The sequence below is a fragment of the Danio rerio genome, chromosome 2, assembly GCF_049306965.1.
Source record: "Danio rerio strain Tuebingen ecotype United States chromosome 2, GRCz12tu, whole genome shotgun sequence".
Taxonomy (NCBI): domain Eukaryota; kingdom Metazoa; phylum Chordata; class Actinopteri; order Cypriniformes; family Danionidae; genus Danio; species Danio rerio.
Genome location: NC_133177.1, coordinates 37,444,706 through 37,462,719, shown reverse-complemented (window position 1 = coordinate 37,462,719; position 18,014 = coordinate 37,444,706). Strand labels below are relative to the sequence as shown.

At 33.0% G+C, this 18,014-nt stretch overlaps 1 protein-coding gene and 1 long non-coding RNA gene across 3 annotated transcripts in view; one reads left to right on the top strand and one right to left on the bottom strand.

The window, feature by feature from the left end:
• Positions 1–18,014, top strand: part of brinp2 (bone morphogenetic protein/retinoic acid inducible neural-specific 2) — a 181,629-nt gene that overhangs the window by 66,845 nt on the left and 96,770 nt on the right. The window contains 1 exon segment of the mRNA NM_001309831.2: positions 5,597–5,917. Coding sequence (NP_001296760.2) covers positions 5,646–5,917 — 272 coding nt within the window. The 5' untranslated portion in view covers positions 5,597–5,645.
• LOC141378377 (uncharacterized) overlaps positions 8,766–18,014 on the bottom strand; it is a 299,553-nt gene continuing 290,304 nt past the window's right edge. For both annotated transcript variants that reach the window (XR_012392820.1, XR_012392819.1), the window contains 3 exons: positions 14,748–14,929; positions 11,065–11,310; positions 8,766–10,978 (listed from right to left, as the gene is read on the bottom strand). This is a non-coding gene — a long non-coding RNA (uncharacterized lncRNA). The remainder of the gene's footprint in view (positions 10,979–11,064; positions 11,311–14,747; positions 14,930–18,014) is intronic.

Sequence of the window (18,014 nt, the reverse complement as noted above, 5' to 3'; positions counted from 1 at the left end):
AACAAAATGCATACATTTTTGAAGGTGATACTGTAATCGGCTCTGTGGTAACTACACTAATTTGTGAAAGCAGTGATGCTGAGCGCATGGATGTTACATGCTTAGTCTATGGACAAGTGCAAGCACTTGACATTGAAAACAGCAATGGGAGACTGCAAGAGTGTATGTGTGCAGGCTTTTTAGTGTTTTTTAAAGATGTCTGAGACTAGCAGACTAGTTGACGAAACAATACCGGGTACAACATGTTACAAAGTTTCTGCCTGCAAATTATAGACACTCTGAGTTGAGGAATGTGCATAATAAATTTTGTTATGACTTTGATGAATGTATATTAAATATATACACTAATTGTGTAAATCAAAATGTACAATTTTTACTTTGCTTGCACGGGCGACGAAGTGCCGCAGTAGGTAGTGCTGTCGTCTCACAGCAGGAAGGTCGCTGGTTCGAGCCTCGGCTGGGTCAGTTGGCGTTTCTGTGTGGAGTTTGCATGTTCTCCCTGCATTCGCATGGGTTTTCTCTTGGTGCCCTGGTTTCCCCCACAGTCCTAAGACATGTGAATTGGGTGGGCTAAATTGTCCGTAGTGTATGAGTGCATGTGGTTGTTTCCCAGGTATGGGTTGCAGCTTCAAGGGCATCCGCTGCGTAAAAAGCGTGTGCTGGATAAGTTGGAGGTTCATTCTGCTGTGGTGAACCCATATTAATAAAGGGACTAAGAGGAAAAGAAAATGAATCAATAAACTTTACTTGGACCCATTGTTACTCTGCAAGTAAACAATTAATTCATGCAAGTTAATTTTAATAAGTTTGTTTTGATGATCTTTAATCAAAATCTGGCCGTTTATTTACGCTCTAATACAGCAGTAGTTTTCTAATGACATCAGTTTAATGGCTTGGGCAAAATATGTTTCCATATTTCCATGGTCTCCGACAGCTAGTTTTCTGGGAGTAAAGGATGAGCACAAGGAGAGAGGAGGTGCATAAATATAAAACCCCACCCACTACTTAAAAGCCCATTTCAGTTGGAAACACATCATCAGACTGATATAAAAGCTGCAACTTTTGGTTCATGCTGACTTTGGTTCATGCTGACAAAACAAAAGTTTTGTGAAGGTGTTGTAACTTAACATATAACAATAAAACTTATTGCTATATTACTGGTAACGATTGGCAATACAAGACATTTTTCTGTTGACTAAAGGAGAAACATTATGAATGGAACTTACCAGTCATACTTTATATTATGTGGTTATACACTATTTCAATGTGGTGATGTCATTGGCCATATTGGCCAAATAATTGCTGAATATCATTATTTCTCACTATTAGAGTATATTCAGAAGTGTGTGTGTGATATTGAAAAATTAAAAATACAGTTTATGTAACGTAAATCTGAAAAGGGTTATGGCTGAAATCTTGGAAAACCACTTTTATCACTTAATATATTCATGCTAAAACAGCAATTATCAAGCCTTTAAAAGCCCAACATGTAGAAACCCAAGAGGAGAAACATTCTATTAATGATAAACTCCTGACCATATTTTAGATGTTGCTATAGTAATTTTGACAAATAGCATGTCATTTAGCTCTCCCAGAGAGCAGTTAAAACTAAACCTCAGTAAAAAGGCAGACCATGATGAACTGGTTGCATGTGTATACACTGTTCATCATGTACCCCTTTTATTGACTTACACTGCTAATTTAATCTGATTATATCTATTACGCTGTTTCCATTTGGTTGGCATTTGCTATTTTTTGATACCTTTTGTTTACAGTAAAGTGTGGGTGTAGTCTCAGTGACAGTTAGATTAGATTTTGCTCTGTTGCTCTTCAAATACAATGCACATTTAAAAGGCTGTAAATGTAAAGTAATTGCTTATTAAACAACATAAATAAATATAAATTCAGTAAATAGGACTATTCTTAACATCTGAGCAATCGATTTCAATAACCAAATTAGTCATAAAATTATATTTTTATTGACTTACAAACCTTATACATATATATATGATACAATAATATTACATTTACAACACCGCCGACAATAGTAATATTTCCCTCTAACAAACAAAACTGCATTATAATTGGTCACTTCATTACAGAACTACAAAAAAGAAAAGAAAATAACACACAAAAGCTGATTCAATAAATCACTAGAAAGAATAAAAGAGAAAAAAGAAAACAGACAAAATGAAAATGCAGAAGCACAGAATTTGATATTTCAAGATGAGGCCATAAGAGGATTGCAGAATATAAAACAAAGAAGATGAGCGAAAAGCCAGTAAAAAAAATGATATTTTGCTGCAGGAATGGGGTAATCATATTTGTATATTAGAGCTACACGACAGAGTAAGGAAATAAGATGTTCTTTTAGAAAGCAATTGGAGGAGAAAAAAAAAAAAAAACACAAAGAAATCATCTCTGTGACCTGATGACCACTGCTGCTTTAATGAATTATGCTGAAGAAGGTTTTGCTGGGTAAATGGAACTTATTACTGTACATAACGCAAGGTCCTTTATGGCTATTGCCTCTTCTGAGACCTTTTATATGTTTCATACAATCTGTTCCTCACTAATTGCTTCTTTTTTTTTAATATACCAACAGTCCCTTGCCACGGTTAGAAATGAGCGTAAGGTAGTTCATACATCATTAGGAATCCAAACCTGCATTTACAGCTTCAAGAAAGTCATTTTCCTCATGGATTTGAAGACGGATTATAAAGGAATGTAGAGGAATGGAACAAACCCCTGTATGGAACTAATCACTTGATATTATATCCATCTGTGCATGAAGGCATTGCCAAAGTCAGCATGTACCTGCGCTCTACATAATCTATGCAAGCTCATTAATATACTGTAAGCGTCCCTTGTGGCTCTTGGATTTTTTGACATGCACGTCAAACATGATTTTCAAGGTTGCATTTTTTATCAATGCGGCTGTAAATAATTGAGTGTTTACTATGACTCACAGACACAGATCTGCTTAAAAACTGGAAACTAAGGAAAGTTCCCTGTGTATAAAAATTGTAATGAGAGACTGGTGTATTTATTTTTCTACATACATCAATTGCCCACTCTATCATATATGCACAGAATGCAGTACCAGCAGACAGTGATTATTACCAGTGCTGTGTAGCAACTGATTATATCTGACCATGGACAACAAAACCACTTATAATGTTGTTTATTTATTGTATTTATTAATTATTATAATTTTTTTGAAAATTCGATTTATACATCACCTAAAAGCTAAAAATATATTTGTTTTTTAAAGAGGTATGGTCTGTTAGGATAGAATAACATTTGGCAGCGATACAACTTTTTCAAAATCTGACAAGAGAAAAAAAAAAGAAAAAGAAAAAAACAGGAGAAAACTACCCAGCAGGCACAAGACGTCAACATTACTTCAGATTGATTGGTGCACCACAACATTGTGGGATGTTGCAATTTGGGTGGAAATAAAAATCAGATTGAGGTCAAAACTTAACTTACTTTCAGACCAACGTCAGTGTCCAACATCCGACAAACATTGCATTTTGGTCACTTTCCAACGCAACTTTAAAATAACCAAATATCAGCATCTAATGATGTTACAGCCTGATATATATTTGACGTCAATATGATACTGGTTTAAGATTTTTGCCAGCTGCTTCAAATGTTATTACTCGATTTAATGGGCATTATCAGTGGTTATCAGCTGATAGATATAGGCCAGCAGGGGCTTTTTGCACCTACTGGTAAGCTCAGAATGTTGTTATCATCCATCTGCAGGGTAAATTAGCTGTACTAATAGAGAAGACTCCAAATCCAGATCTGTGTTTACATTACTGTGATGGTTGGGTTTAGGGTTGGGGTACTGGTAGACGTTAATAAAATACAATTCATGGGAAATTTTATAAATAATATTAATATTTCTCATTAACTTCCAGCCACAGCTGTACTGAGCCTTCCAGTAGGTCCCTACTGGCCCATATCTATCAGCTGATAATGCCCATTTAATCCAGTGATAACATTTAAATAAGCTGACTTTGGCGCGACATTGGATTTTGGACTTTAGATCACTAATGCAACTAAATATTGACACACTTATTGGACGTCAAAAACATTGAATTTCAGTCACCTGACATCCCAACCTACAGTAAATCTATCCTAATTTTAACATCTTATGACGTTGTGTGTCTGCTGGGTACCTTTATGTTGTTTAAATACAGCTCTCATGCATATTACAAATAGAACAATACATTTGTTATTTATAAAACAATATCGAAACATTTTTTCTATTATTAATATACAACAAAAGACGTTTATATATTATATATCAACATTATATATAATATATACGACCTCAGTTGAAGTCAGAATTATTAACCTTCTATATAGCTTAAAGTGACATTCAAAGGCTTAACTAGGTTAATTAGGTTAACTAGGCAGGTTAGTGTAGTTAGACAAGTTATTGTATAATGATATTTTGATCTTTAGACTATCGTGGGGCTAATAATTTTGACCTTAAAGCATGTTTAAAAATCAAAAACTGCTTTCATTCTAGCCAAAATAAAACAAAGAAAAAAGAAAAAAAAGAACAAATATTTTCAGACATACTGCAAAAATTTCTTTACTCTGTCAAACATAATTTGAGAAATATAAAAAAAGTAGATAAATAAAAAGGGGGGCTAATAATTCTTACTTCAACTGTACATGTACACAAATAAGCAGAAGAAAATGGATGTATATGTTTACATAGGAAATTTAGAAAATATATTTGTGAAACATGATCTTTACTTAATATGGTAATATTTGTTTGGCATAAAAGTATAACTTTGACCCTCATTATTTGGGCATCTGCCAAATATATACCGGTATAATTAAAAAATGCTTTTGTGGCCCACAATCAAATATCTAATCTGCATTATTTGTCAAATACGGTGATTTTAATTAGATTTTATTACATTTGCAAATTTTCATAACCAGATTACAGTTACTTTTCTACTTATTTCATAATTTCAAGTTTTTCGTACAATGGCAGCAAATTATTTATATTTAACTGTCAAAATTAGCTTTATTTCCATTTCAACATATACAGGACATACAGAGAATCGAAATTGCATTACTCTTAGACCTAAGGTGCATAACAGATACATTAATACTTTTTAAAGAAATTACAATAAATACAATTATACATACAATATAATCTAAAAAATATAAGTAAAAACAAAAATTGTATACAATTCAATAGCACTTAAGGATGCATGGCAATGAGTGCAAACCAGAGTTGTGCAGATGTAAAACAGTATGTAGTGCAAAAAGCTTTTAAATACGATAAAGTGACAGTGTCCTTTCTAAGTTTTCCTTTCTAAACAAACAAAAAACAATACAGTGTGCGTATAATGTTTTCCTCATATCATGTAAATGGTTATTTTGTAAAATCCATGACTTTGAAAATAACACTAATCAGAATCTACTTCAGACAGCTGTTCTTTGCTACGCTTTACTCAAGTCTCTATTTGAGAGTTCTGCTAAAGGGTCCTAAATTACACACAAAAGAGAACTATTATGTACACGCTCATCATCAAAGGCTCTTCTCTTCTTTTCTGCACAGGTCAAAGGGATTGGCAGAAGAATGCTGGCGCCAGGTGCCCAGGGGCAGGATGGCGATGTGTTGGCAGAGAGCTGCGGTTGTTAGATGGTTCCTCTTGATGCTCCTGTGGCACTGGGCACCTCTGGGCCCTCTGAGCTGGTTTCTGGCTCTGGCTGAGCGTCTGGACCAGAAGACCTCACCGTTCTCTTCCATCTCCGGCCGGAGCAGCGGCCAGCTGGATTGGCTCCTGTCTGATAAAGGGCCCTTCCATCGCTGTCCAGAATACACAGAGTTCAAAGAGCGCTTCCAACAAGGCTTCTCCACACGCTACAAAATCTACAGGTTTGTGCTGTGGTTATTGTATTATTAGCGGAAAATTACAATCAGAATTATAACAATATTTTTTCTCCACTATTAGTGTAAACACAGTGTAGTTAGTTATAATAAAATACAATATTTATTTATAAAGCACATTTAAAAACAACCAAAGTAGACGAAAGTGCTTTACATAGACATTATTATAATGTAACATTGCTGGGCTACACACAATTCCTTTATGTTGTCCCAACATGAATCAATTAAGTTGACCTAATTGATTTTACAAATTTAAGTGGATTGAACATAAAACAGTTAAGTTGTCACCAAAAAAATCTCAAACCTTGTGTTGATTCTGCTAATTTTAAATCAAATAAGAACTTTAAACAAGCAGCAAAATTAATTGTTTTAGTGAAAAAGAATTACAAGAAACTAGTTAGTTAGTTTGTTAAAATTTTTATTAATTACGGTATTTTATTTTGTTATAAAATAATAACAAACACCAGAAAAACAGTTTATTGTAAGCAGGTTCAAAAGATTGAATTTCCCAAAAGGGTTTATATAATAAATATCTTATAGCCAAGATTTCCAATTGTTTGATGAAAAATACAATAATACTGTAAAAAATATTTGTCCAAAATAACTGTTAATAAAAAAATAAATAAATAAATAATAATAATAATAATAATAATGATACTACTACTACTACTACTACTACTACTACAACTACTACTACTACTAATAATAATAATAATAATAATAATAATAATGTATTTTTAAATGTACACTTGTGTACACCACTGCTCAAGTCTTCAGTCACATCAACTTTCAGAAAATTTGGAGGCAGCAAGTTTTTGTTACTGAGTATTTTTTTAGGAAACAAAAAATGTATTTACAGTTTTCCATATTTTTATTGCATCACTTGACCTTGATCTTTACTCCAACAACTTTTGATGCTGAAATATTTGAAAAAGTGATAAGTTTAGTTTCCAAAAAAATAAATAAATAATAAGATGCCATTTTTAAAAATAAAATTTCAAACTAAATTATTTATATATACGTGTTGCATATAGACTGCAGCAGCTCATTATTTCATTACTTGCATAAATTAAATGATTGAATGAAACTTCACAATGTACAGTATACAGTATACGTGATTTTCAATACATAGTTTTTTTATCACGCCACTGTATATACAGAGAGTATGTAACTATGAAATCACTCATAATTACGTTAACTAAAAACTAATCAATCTTCAGCAAAACATGAAGTTTGATTACATTGTAAAACGTTAAATGAACTTTAATCCTTAGTGATTGAAAAACTATATAAACCAGTGTTGGGTTCTGCAGCAAAGTGTGGATCTTTCGGCAGGATAGTGTGGGCGCAGATTTCATGCAGACAAACTGACCTTTCGTCAGTCATGTGACAGATCAAATAAAGCACAGTGAGAAGCCCTGACAACAACATAGCAGAAAGAAATGAAAAAAAGAGACAAAAAGCACTGACATCTCAGTTGTGATGAGGCGCAGATCAATTTAATCCGATGTGGCTCAGTGTGTTGATATTATGGGTGAGTTTACAGGTGAAGTCATGTGATAGAAAAAGGGCAAATCTTGATCTTCTCTCATGCTGGCTGTTGTTCATAAAACAAGGACAAAAAATATATATACAGCAGAAAGATATAGAGGATCATCTAATATTAGATAAGTAATAAGTTATTTTAAAGTTTATATTAAAAAGTGTCATTGTTTGTTAAAAAAAAATCTAAGCAACAAAATGGTTTTCAATGTTAATCACTAATATTATTTTGGTTCGTTTGGTTTTTCTACGCAAAAAATCAGTATATTAGGATTTCTGAAGGATCCTGTGAAACTGAAAACTGTAATGATGCTAAAAACTCAGCTTTGCATCAACATAAAATATATACTGTATATTCGTACATGCATTCAAACTCGCAATAATTAATTAATAGGTTCAAATTTTCTCAAAAATGCTGGGTTGTTTAAAGCCAAACCTGGGTCAAATACAAACAAAGCCAGGGATTGGTTTAAATTTTATTTAATTTAATTAATTTAATTTAATTCAATTTAAATTAACGTATTTTATTTTGTTGTAAAATAATAACAAACATCAGAAAAAACAGTTTGTTTTAAGCAGTATGGTTCAGAAGATTGGATTTCCCAAAAGGGTTTATAAAATAAATATCAAATTGTTTGATAACAAATACAGAAATACTTCAAAATATTATTTTAATCTAGAATAACTGTTAATATAATAATAATAATAATAATAATAATAATAATAATAAGTATTATTATTATTACTATTACTATTATTATTATTATTATTATTATTATTATTATTATTATTATTATTTTGAAAGAAGCAAATATTTTATTTATATACATAGTAAAAAAACAAACCTCATAAACCAGGTTTAAATATTTTCAATAAATGCTGGGTTGTTTAATCCCAAACCTGGGTCAAATATGAACAAACCCAGAGATTGATTCAACATTTAGTTTAGCAATATAACAAATGTATATGAATGTGTAATTTTCTAATCAATTTAGCAAAGTTATAAAACTTTAACATATTTAAAGTTAATTGTCAAGAAAATAATTAAAAATGTATTTAAGTACTATAAAATACCCAAATAATAGAAAAAAAGAATAACTACTTAAAGATTTGAAAAAAAGAAAAGCTGGTCAAAAAAAGAAAAGCTAATCATCACTAAACTACTAAATCTTTAAATAACATTTTAACGATTGTTTTATTTATTATAATAATATTTTGATTTGTTTTTATAAAGTATCACTATTACTACAACTTTTTTTGCTTTTAGAAAAGCATTTACTACACTACACCATCTGATGCAGACTTATTTAATATTTTCCTTAAGAATCAAACCTGTGACCTTGTTATTAATAGCACACTGCTCAGCAAAACTCATCATTATTCTGAAAAAGAGCAACACTGATCATTATTCAGCACCTGACCGCTTTAATTACATGCGCATGGTATGCTGCTCTCACATCATATATTCAATACAGTGCATATTAAATATCAACTTCTATGCATTCATTCCAATTCACAACATAAACAAGCACAACGAGGCAGAAAAGTGTTTCTATCTTTACTCTGGCTGACCTTGATTCCACCAGGGTATATGGCCCTTTAGCCTGTTTTCTCTGTTAAGGAATTCAGAAGGCAAATTTCAGTTTGACACTAACCTCTGCCTAACGTCTCATGACAGATTGCACAGGTACGGGACCACCTGAAAACAGCATCATAGACGCATCAAGGCTGTTTTTGCCTTGTGTGCTGGAGATTTGTCTGATCTTCCTGCTTATTTGCTATCACTCGCTGTTGACTCCAAGCAGACAATCAATGCACAGAAATGGGGAATGTTATGACTGAGATGAATCAGACACACAATTGTTTGTTATATTTAATAAATAAAGCTGAAATACACCTTACCTAACTAGGGCACAGTGATTTACATGATAAAGAAAACACCAAAAAAATGTGAAATCCAGTCACAACAATGGAATTAGATATTTAAATTAGAATGTCATGGAATTAGATTTATTATTTTTTTTAAATAAAGTAACTCTTGATGTATTTTCTTTTAAGTTGTGAGCATTTTTAAAGATTTTTCAACTTCATGGTCTTCAGAATACCTTCTTCTAAAATTTTCAACCAAAATAAAGAACCAAGCCCCTGCTTTTAAAAAAAACATGCACACACACAGATATATATAGGGCAGAACGTTGTTAAGCTTTTACATGCAATCTGATCTACACCTATTCTGATCATCTTTGTACTCAGGAGACCCAGAGGTCTTGTAACTTATTCAGGACATGTGTTAGGGCTTCCCGTACAATAATAAACCCAAAACACAGTCTGCTGTAAAAACTCCTCAGTGATGTGCAGTGTTAGGGAAAATTACTTTAGTAAGTAATGCATTACAATAATTAGTTACTCCCCTAAAAAGAAACTAGTTACTTTTTATGGTACGTGTTGCGTTACATTACTTTTGAGTTAGTTTCGCTTTACTTTTTATTTCCTGGCTGAGGCTTGATCTCTTTCTGAACGTCTTTTTTATTTTATTAGAAAAGCTCTGCAACTAGTAATGCACTGTAAAACCTACATTTACTTTTAAAGAATACATGAAAACTATATATTTAGGAAAATGCTATCTGAAAAGGTCCTAACCCCAGAGCTTTACATGCCATATATACAGATTAAAGTTTAAAATCATTCAGTCAATATACTGGATACATTCTCTCATTGACTACATGATTCATTGTGAAAATTTTCATTTAAATTCAGCTATTATTTTAAAAAAAAAAGCAAATTAATTAAACTAATAAATAATTGTGCTACATTTTCAAAAAAGTAATTCAAATATTATTACTTATTTTTTTAAAGTAATGTGTTACTTGTTACTTAGAAAACATCATAAAAGCAATGCCTAAATGCTTTGTTGCTTAAATGCTAGCAGGCATCTGTAGCTCCTCTGACGCTCCGCCTCTTTGCCCTTGTTTGATATCCCCCAGTCAATGCGATGACACGTGAACAATATGGCGATGGTTGGCCATGGCTACTTGTAGCTTCATTTGCTCTCTTCAGAAACCTATGGGTGACATCACGGATACTACATCCATATCTTTTACAGTCTATGATCCAAACCAGCAAATTAAGCATCAGTCTGGGTGACACCCAGGCACAACCAGGCCCGAATTACAAATAATAGCATCTACTGTATAAAAGTGGATGTTTACAGCTTAAGGGAATGTGTATGTCCACATAAAACAAGACCACATAACGCAAAACAGTACAGAAAAAGTGTGTTTGGTGCATTACTGTGGCTGACCTCAACTCCTCCAGGGGTGTTTGGCCTTTTCGCCTGCTTCCTCTGCCCCCCGCCGTCACGCAGCCGACTCTGTCCTACTCTCTCTCCGCTCTGCAAATTCAGAACCCAGCATGCCTACAGCAGCTGGGCAGAGAAAGGCCCACAGCACAGTGATGGACTCAGTGAGGGGGAGACGAGCCTCTGCCAGCACTGTTTGAAAGGCTGTCCTGTAAGCCAAAGAGTCCGTGTGGGTGTCTGGGTGTAGGCGACTCTTCTGTATGTGCCTCACCATTGTGTAAACAAAACCACTGACCTCCCTCCGCAAAGACAGGACTTCAGCCGGTCACTGCACCTTCTCCTTTGATATGACAACAGATCAGGAATTCCAGGAAGAGCAAGTTAGTTGTACATCACAAGAGCAGAACACCAGCGAGCACGGTTCCTTTTACTGCCTCCATGGGCACCGCTCCCCTCTGGGGGCTAACACTGCACCAAAGGATCCCCGGCAGAGTGGATTCTATGGTCTTTAGTCATACTGCCAGCACCGATGGGGATTTTTCTGTTGTGAATGGAAAGAGATGTGCGCTCGCATTAGTTTTTCTTTGTTCCAAGGCTCTAGCTGCAGTTGACATTTAAATTCTGAAGTTGTTCAATACGGAAGCATCTGCGAGTTCAATAGAAAGAGAAATACGTAATCAAAACAGAGATGTCTGCTTTAAAAGAGCTTGCTTATATAACTTACAGACATCCTTGAATTTGCTTGATGTCTCATTCTAATCGTTGCACTTTCTGAAAAGGTAATGCTTTATTTTGATGCTCCTCTTGTTTAGACATTCTATTGAATATACTGCACAGTAAGTCACCTTGCAACTGCATGCCAGCTACCAGTTATTAGAATAATAGTTGCTGATGTGCATTCAAATTTACACCTGCCATTAACATGTTAAGATATATTTCTTTAGTTGTAATTCTCGTGATTTCAGGTAGAAAGCAGTGAAGTAACCAACTATGCAACTACAGTACATGCCAGCTACTGTACCAGTTATTAGAATAATAGAAGTAAGCTGATATGCATTCAAATTTAGACGTGGCAATAACATGTTCAGATGCATTTCTTCAGTTGTAATTCTCATGATTTCAGGTAGAAAGCAGTAAAGTAACCAACTTTGCAAATACTTGACTTCTAGCAGTTATTTGAATAATAGAAGTAAGCTGATTTGCATTCAAATTTACACCTGGCCTTAACATGTTTAGCTGCATTTCTTCAGTTATAATTCCTATGAAACCAAGTAGACAGAAGTATCAAAACCCCTTTTTTTTTGGTGTCTTTTAAAACATCCCAAATTAGTCATGTGTTATGTCAGCAAAAAGAGTAGGTGACTTTTTTTGTGGCTGTTCAAACTAATTTGACCACATGAGCATTTACACTACAAGGCAAACCGATTGCATGGGTTTAATATCTCTGGAAATGGACTAAAGGGGAAAAGCTCAAAACATTTTCTATTATTCCCATCTTTTACCTGTATTTGGTTTTATCCACTTGTGATTGTAACGATGTCAATGCATTACCAAGTGTAAACAGAGACTAGTTACACTAATTGTAAGTATAACTGTCTACTGTAACGTAGTGTAATGTGCATTTATATAGCGCATTTATTGTGTATGGACATACACCCTAAGCGCTTTACAATCATAAGGGGGGGGGGAGTCTGTGGAAGTCAGCAACCCACAATGTAAAAAAATCTGTAATTATAAGTTATTTTTTTACATAAATACGTCAAATAATGGCTGTTAAATTACAGAAATTTACTGTAGAATAACGGCCAATAGATTACAGAAACTTCTTTAAATTTAAATTTCTGATAAATTTCTGTATATTTACGTCTGTTATTTTATGGTAAATGTCTTTATATTTACGTCTGTTATTTTATGGTAAATTTCTGTAATTTAACGTCTGTTATTTTATGGTAAATTTCTTTATATTTACGTCTGTTATTTTATGGTAAATTTCTGTAATTTAACGTCTGTTATTTTATGGTAAATTTCTTTATATTTACGTCTGTTATTTTATGGTAAATTTCTGTATATTTACGTCTGTTATTTTATGGTAAATGTCTTTATATTTACGTCTGTTATTTTATGGTAAATTTCTGTAATTTAACGTCTGTTATTTTATGGTAAATTTCTTTATATTTACGTCTGTTATTTTATGGTAAATTTCTGTAATTTAACGTCGGTTATTTTATGGTAAATTTCTTTATATTTACGTCTGTTATTTTATGGTAAATTTCTTTATATTTACGTCTGTTATTTTATGGTAAATTTCTGTAATTTAACGTCTGTTATTTTTTGGTAAATTTCTGTAATTTGACGCCCATCATTTTACAGGTTTTTTTTTTTCCTGGCAGCTGCAGGTTGTTTTTTTTTACTGTGCAGGCATTCAGAAAACTGTAGAGTGTCAAATACGTCCTAGGAGCTACGTTTTTTGCAGTTTTTGTTTATGCAAATCCACCAGAGGCCAATGTCCACTCCTTTAGAGAACTCAAACTTGGCGAGCTAACTGGACAAATTGGTTACAGCGGGAAAGTTGTCCATATGAAGGTAATCAGTCAGCTAGTAAGCATGAAAAGAGATATTGCCATATCGCCCCGATTCATTCATTGTAAAGATGAAATTCAGCCATATGTACTTCAGGCTACATAATTCGCAATCTCCAGAAATGTATATAGGGCTAAGTTTTCAGAATGACCCTATGTTGTAAGTGAGTTGGTTTAGCATCTTTTTTTTTTTCAAAATATCTTAATTTGTGTTCAACAGAAGAAAGACCCTCAAACAAATTTTGAACAAGTAAAAAGGGTAAGTAAATTACGACAGAATTGATTTTTTTTGGGAGGTGAATTATCCATTTGTTTTCAGTTATCCAATAACAAGTGGTTAATTAAGATGCTCTGCTGCTTCAACCTGATTTTAACATGTACTCAAATGCATCTCTTATGACCACTTCTGTTCAGATTTCATAACCACCCCTTTTCCGTTCTGTATTTTGCTTATTTTGTATCATCTCCTTTGCAGAAGAGTTCAATACTGAATGAACAAATTCATGTTTACACGGCTTATGATTTAGCAAAAGAATATGCATGCAAATCGAATATAGTGGATGAATACAGCAACACTCAAAATGATCCCATTTTATGCCCGTATTTAAGATTGTTTATTCTTGTGATAAGATTTTCAAAAGTGCCAGCTGTAAACAGGGCTTACTCTATAATCCTAACCTAAAATAAACTCTACTACTGTTAGTAGGGTCTACTAATACTCTACTACTAATACTCTAATGATTAGTTGACATGCAGTTGCAAATTAATTACATCCGACAGAATGTCTATCAGAACCAGCAAAACAATTAAATTAAATTGTATGCACAATTGACAATATCAGATCAATATCTCTAAAAGTACACTACATGATAAAGTTTTAGGAACAACAAATAATAACTTGACTTCTAGTTGATCATTTGATATCAAAAGTGGCTAAGACCTCTACGCTTATTTGCCAAAACAAAGTATGATCATGCCTTGATTTTTAATTAATTATTTCAAATGTACTGTGACAGAAAGGTAAGGATTTTTAGTTGTAGAAATGCCACTCATTTAGAAAGATTACATTATGGTAATACTTGACAATTACGCTCAATTCATTAAAATAAGATCATGTCACAAACTAACATAAATAAAACAACAGTTATTAATCTCGGTTCAAGCTCATTTCTACATATGCTGATACATTTCTTTCAAATTGAACAAAATAGCATTGCTTAACGGGTTAGGAAAATACTTAAATGACAAATTAGCTATAATAAATGAAACAAATACATTATTTAATCAATTATACTATTTCTCACATATTGCTAAATAAAGTAGGTATTTAGCTGTAGGGGAAAAGATTTGCATGAAGTAATACAACTTCAAGTAACTTATTTATGACTACAAAAGGTACCTGAAGCATTATTGTTTCCATGTGAGACCTTGGGATGATGTATTATCTCCCGTTTGTGTTATTATCTGTAGACCATCACACCTTTGGTGCTGCACTAGGTGACGGCACTGAAGACCATCGGGATGCCGCACAATAGGGATTTAGTAACCTGGTAGCAGCTGGTTTCCAAAGGCAACAAGTATCTGCAAATCAAATCAAACACAAAGACGTAAGCCATAAGCAATTGAGACACAATTTGTTGTTCTCATAGGAAACACAAGATGAATCGTGTCATGTAGCTGACACTGGTCCACAAAGTAGAATTAATAAGCCAAATGGATTGCAACCTCGAAGATGCTTGCATGGAATTATAATGGGGGAAAACAAGATACAGAGGCTTGAAAAGAAATGCCTTTGTGTTCCGTCGACTTGATGCAATTTACCACTCCAATCACTCACCAAAGGATATTTCAGAGGCATTTTGATAGAAATTGTCTGAGCTGAGTTAAAACTCGCTTTCTTTCTATTGATGTTTGCCAGTGTAAAGTTTTTGCTGAGCGGTTTCATTTTGTTTCTGTATTGTGTAGCTCTGTTTTTTTTGCTGAAAGCATGATTTTGTCATTTCTTATTTGCTTAACTTATGCGACTAATCCTTCTTTAAAAATCTATAGTTAAAGCTGCTTTCACAATACAATGCAGACCCTGGTGGGAGATTTCCTAAGCTTATTTTCTAGATGATGCCCTCAGAAAAAAAAGGGGGGAAAAAAAGAAAAAAAAGCAGCATGTGCCAATGTTTTAGTTCACTAAACAGAAGCCTTTGAAGTTGTGCATGAAACGGAGGGTTTAAAGAGAGAAATAAAAAAAGAGCAAAGACAGAATGGGATATTTAGACAGATTGTGACATTTAAGCTTTTGGCTGAATAGGTGAACAAACTGTTTAGAGTGATTCAATAACCATCTGTTGAAACCATGCCATATTTTCATTTCAGATTTTTCAGAACGCACACACACAAATGGAAAACCTTTAGACATACACTGAAGTCAGAATTATTAGCCCCCCTGTTTATTTTCCCCCAATTTCTGTTTAATGGAGAGAATGATTTTAAACACATTTCTAAACATAATAGTTTTAATAGCTCGTCTCTTACAACTGATTTATTTTATCTTTGCCTTGATGACAGTACATAATATTTTACTAGATATTTTTCAAGACACTTCTGTACAGCTTAAAGTGAAATTTAAAACTTTAACTAGGTTAATTAGGTTAACTAGGCAGGTCAGGGTAATTAGACAAGTTATTGTATGACCAAAAATATATACAGCTTAAAGGGGCTGAAAATTTTGGCCTTAAAATGGCTTTTAAAAGATGCAAAACTGCTTTTATTCTAGCTGAAATAAAACAAACAAGACTTTCACTAGAAGAAAAAATATTATCAGACATAGTGTGAAAATTTCCTTGCTCTGCTAAACATCATTTGGGAATTATTTAAAAAAGAAAATAAAAATCAAAGGGGATTTAAACATTCTGATTTCAACTTTACTTGACTGAAGCCTGTTTAGGATTTGTTTTACTTTAATCATGTACCATCAAGTGTAAATATTCACTATTCTGGAATAAATAGAGGGTTAGTTGCCATACAGTACGTCCTTGAGCTTGAAAAGGTTCTATAAAAGTGAAAACATGCCATTTGCTTCTTCAAGGAGCCATTTGTATCTGACTTCACTCTTGAAATTTCCTTAGATTGTGAAATAAAATAGATTTTTCATTAATAAATTATATTTTTGATCTCTATGCTTTATGTTATTTGGTAAAACGTGTTTTAAAGGTCAAGAGGAAAAAGAAATGCATATAAATCTGCAATTTCTGGAGAAAGTGCACTGGAGTAAAACATTAGAGATTTCTGTAAGGAGCCCAGTAAATGTCTCTGTGTCTGCAGGAGAGAAAGGAGGCAATATATCATACTTACAGTACTTTAGTTGACAACAAGTTCTTATTTTATTTTAGAGATAGACAAAAGTCCATATGCACTGGGAACAAACATTTCTCAGAAGCTCTGAGAAACTGATAGTCTGTCACTCCAGTTTAATATATGTCAGATCTGATCTGTTTTCATAGGGAGGTAAAGTGTTAAGGTCATTATAGTGAACATGATGTCCATGTAATGCAACGTTCAGGAACTGCAGACGAAGTGATACTCAGGTCTTATAGGAATACACCTTCAACACTTTTTTTCTGAGGAACGCAGAATTGTTCTTGTATAGAAATGCTGCAAAATGCCCCCTTTGAAACTTTCAGGAATGCAATATAGATAGTTTTATATGTTGTTCTATAACTTTTTTCCTGCATTGAGCATTGAAGATAAATCTTTAGATGAATACCATTGACAACCATCCATTTAATAATACGTGAATGTGGGCTGAAGCTATAAATCTCCAATATTTATAAGAGATTGTAAAAAGATCATAAAAGCAATCAATGTGGGTCCATATCCCAAGTGAGTCATTAGATAACTTTGTGTGAGGAACACAGTGAAAGTCATTATTTACTTGGTCTCACTGGCATGTTCATAAGTAAAAGTCTGATTCATGAACCAATGTGTTCTTTGAAATTGTTGTAACGAAGATTAGCTGATCCCATTGGAGGATTATGAAAGAACTACTGTAAAAATTACAGTCGATTTCTCATAGAGTTATTGCATGATTTAGAAAGCGCTGGAATGCGATGTAATATGAACATCTTGTGAACAGCTTTAAATAATGTTTTAATATAGAGATTATTCAAATTCACTCAAAAAATAAAATAAAATAAATAAATAAATAAATAAATAAATAAATAAATAAATAAATAATAATAATAATATTCTGGATCTTTAAAAAAAGCTGAACAAGTCCAGAAGCTTTTTGAAACAACATGAGGGTGACTAACCTTTTCTTATCTATTTTAGATTTTAGATTAATTTATTTTTCATTCTATAAAACTGGAGTGCCCAAAGTTTTTTATATAAAGGGGCAAAAATCAAATATCTTTAAGAGCTGTGGGCCAAGGATAAATATACCAAACTATATTACAATAAAGTTGACATGGTTAATTTCCTAATTTGTTTCATATTTTAAAAATAAACCAAAACATAACTTTAAATCATATTAAATAATGCAGTAGAACTGTTAAAATTCATTGAAAACATATTGCAATTAAATTATAACAGAGAACAGCGGAGTTCAATGCTAAACACACTGATCAGGCAGAATCTGCCTTTGCCTTGATTTGCCCACCAAAGTCTCTGCAGT